General features: G+C 31.8%; 1 protein-coding gene across 1 annotated transcript in view; it reads left to right on the top strand.

The window, feature by feature from the left end:
- The first annotated feature begins 3,081 nt into the window (after positions 1-3,081).
- LOC106465907 (chitinase-3-like protein 1) overlaps positions 3,082-3,606 on the top strand; it is an 11,574-nt gene continuing 11,049 nt past the window's right edge. Inside the window, exon 1 of the mRNA XM_013926144.2 lies at positions 3,082-3,120. Within this exon, the coding sequence (XP_013781598.1) occupies positions 3,093-3,120 (28 nt within the window). The 5' untranslated portion in view covers positions 3,082-3,092. The remainder of the gene's footprint in view (positions 3,121-3,606) is intronic.

The raw sequence follows: 3,606 nt of genomic DNA, 5'->3' as shown, positions 1-3,606 counted from the left end.
GTAAATTAGAAGGTACGTGTTGACAGTTAGTTTGTTAAAAAAGGGAAGAGTGATGTTGTGTAAATTAGAAGATACATGTTAACAGTTAGTTTGTTAAAGGAAGGGAAGAGTGGTGTTGTGTAAATTAGAAGGTACGTGTTGACAGTTAGTTTGTTAAAGAAAGGGAAGAGTGGTGTTGTGTAAATTAGAAGATACATGTTGACAGTTAGTTTGTTAAAGGAAGGGAAGAGTGGTGTTGTGTAAATTAGAAGATACATGTTGACAGTTAGTTTGTTAAAGAAGGGAAGAGTGGTGTTGTGTAAATTAGAAGATACATGTTGACAGTTAGTTTGTTAAAGGAAGGGAAGAGTGGTGTTGTGTAAATTAGAAGATACGTGTTGACAGTTAGTTTGTTAAACGAAGGGAAGAGTGGTGTTGTGTAAATTAGAAGATACATGTTGACAGTTAGTTTGTTACAGGAAGGGAAGAGTGGTGTTGTGTAAATTAGAAGATACATGTTGACAGTTAGTTTGTTAAAGAATATCAAAAGTATAATTATATAGATTAGATAACCCATGGTAATAGTTATTTTGCTACGGAATGTGAAGATGAGTGCTGTATAGATTAGATAACCCATGGTAATAGTCATTTTGCTACAGAATGTAAAGATGAGTTCTGTATAGATTAGGTAACCCATGGTAATAGTTATTTTGCTACAGAATGTGAAGACGAGTGCTGTATAGATTAGATAACCCATGGTAATAGTTATTTTGTTACAGAATGTAAAGATGAGTGCTGTATAGATTAGATAACCCATGGTAATAGTTATTTTGCTACAGAATGTAAAGATGAGTGCTGTATAGATTAGATAACCCATGGTAATAGTTATTTTGCTACAGAATGTGAAGACGAGTGCTGTATAGATTAGATAATCCATGGTAATAGTTATTTTGCTACGGAATGTGAAGATGAGTGCTTTATAGATTAGATAACCCATGGTAATAGTTATTTTGTTGAGTACATTAAGAATACTGTTGCACATATAAAATATTATATAAAAGCACCAGAAACTGTTAGTATTCTACACCGCAGATAATCCATATTTTAACAGTACCAACAACAGTTTTTAACTGACTATATGCGCAGTGACTTCTTCGTAATGAAACACAAAGGTGGTCTTATACGTAAGTCAATGATGGTTCCGTATGACTTATCTTCACAATCATTCATTTTATTTTAATGACTGGAAATATAACGTAATATAAACATTAATTTTATTTAATGACTGGAAATATAACGTAATATAAACGTTCATTTTATTTTAATGACTGGAAATATAACGTAATATAAACATTAATTTTACTTTAATGACTGGAAATATAACGTAATATAAACATTCATTTTATTTTAATGACTGGAAATATAACGTAATATAAACATTAATTTTACTTTAATGACTGGAAATATAACGTAATATAAACGTTAATTTTATTTTAATGACTGGAAATATAACGTAATATAAACATTCATTTTACTTTAATGACTGGAAATATAACGTAATATAAACATTCATTTTATTTTTAAGAATGGAAATATAACGTAATATAAACATTCATTTTATTTTAATGACTGGAAATATAACGTAATATAAAGAAATGTTTTGTATTTCGTTTCTAATATAACACTGTCAATGACAAACTTAAAGCGTGAAAAACTGACATTTGCTTTGTTAATAAAATAACATTGAAGTAAAAATTGGTGTGTAAAACGAATAAATTTATCCAAGCTCGAAAAACCGTCGTATTGACTGTCATGTGTATTTCATGGTTCTGCTACACTTTACATTTTTGTTGTACTCGGCCCTATTTTCTTAATTCATCTCTTGCCGAGAAACGAAGCAAACGTATACGAACAACGTAATTCGTGTAGGCCTCTCAGGTTTGTATTAATTTAAATATCTGTGGTGTGTAGAAAAATAAAAAGATTAATTATTAAAAAACAATGAATGAAAATGCTGATTGGTTAAGATTAAGTTTCTGTATGCTGAGCGCCTAGACACTAATGGTAAAGTTAAAAATAATTGAGTACTCACTGAATCGAAAATTGATTTTATCTTTTAAGCCTAATCTAAAATGCCTTTCTAGCAAAGGTGGAAATCATTTGAGAGCATGGTGGAGAAGGCCAGCATTGTCTGTGTTCGTTAAAATGTTCCTTTCTCTTCGTTTTGTAATAAGTACCTTGCTCCGAGCTCCATAGCTTTATTTCAGAGGAAAAAGAAATAATACAGTGTAATAGGTATGGACAAGAGAAGAGCGTGTGAACAAAAAAAAAAAAGTATTAACTATAGGCCTACAGCAACAGCAAAGTGGTTGGATTAGCTAACCGATTCTCTTAAAATCCAAGGTACGTCCTTAGGACATTCCCCCTTTTCTTTACCCCTTTCTTAGCTTTGTACGTAGACAACTCGTATCAGCTTGGAACCATCTAAAAGTTGAATAGACCCGTGCCTGTGGATAAAAGGTGGGTTTGTTCTTACGTCGTTATTAACGGAGGTGGCTTGGAACACGATCGTGCTAACCTTGAGTAAAAGGTTCTCCAATTCTCTCGTGCATTTCAATAACTCGGTGCTTGTTTTTTCTTGCTACAAAACTTTGAACAACCAAGAAAAGGGATCAACTTTCCATCAGTATCAGTAGGTAAAGTTCTAAGTATTTTCTATGGCATTTTTAATTCTGAAAATAATGTTTTAGTTACTGACTGTATAGAAGACATAGTATACGCCAGCTTTTCAATGCGAGTCTGAAGTGTAATTTTAGACCAGAGTTATGTAACTTTTCCATGTGTGTCATTGTAATCCTTCTTAGGCTTGAATTTCCGTGAGCTGATTATAATTATTAAACACCATGATAAAGGAGTAACGCCCTTCAGATTGTGAATTTGCCGTTTTTGGAGCATCTTTGTTTTTCTTCTTCACATAACTAGACTTAAAACAGAATTTTCTTAATATCTCTTCACAGAAAGGAAACGAAACGTCAATGTCAACAAACAAGCTACTTGGAATTTTGCTAGGTATAGTATGCTTCTCTTCACCAAGAACTGAAGGAACCCCAATCATGACTTACAAATATAGGGATTCACTTGGTAAGTTCACTGATTTTACTTTTAAATTATTTATTTGTAGTTAAGCATAAAGCTACACAATTGGCTATCTGTGCTGTGCCCATCACGGGTATCGAAACCCGGTTTTTTCGCATTATAAAACGCCAGTCTTATTGCTAAGTCATTGGGGATACTTTTAAATTGATAACAATATTAAAATATATCCAATGCAATGTGAAGTGATTAAAACTTAAATAATTTTTTTTTCTGTCCAAGTAGAAACTATTTTAATCCTTCAACTATAGATGGTCATTTTTGTTGTGCCCAACAAATTCGGTTTCCCAAGGACTAGTAATTTTAAGATATAATAACTTATTGGTATAGTGCTTTCTTTATAGTACCCAACCTGTATTTATTTATACATTTTATATGTTAACAGTTAGTTAAGCATCATAACAAATACTTTAAATTATTTGTTGTGAACTGTTCGTACCAAAGTAACTGGTATTGTCTGGAGAGCTCTTTATC

This window comes from Limulus polyphemus, unplaced genomic scaffold (genome assembly GCF_000517525.1).
Source record: "Limulus polyphemus unplaced genomic scaffold, Limulus_polyphemus-2.1.2 Scaffold2091, whole genome shotgun sequence".
Taxonomy (NCBI): domain Eukaryota; kingdom Metazoa; phylum Arthropoda; class Merostomata; order Xiphosura; family Limulidae; genus Limulus; species Limulus polyphemus.
This window is presented reverse-complemented; position numbering and strand designations above follow the sequence as displayed.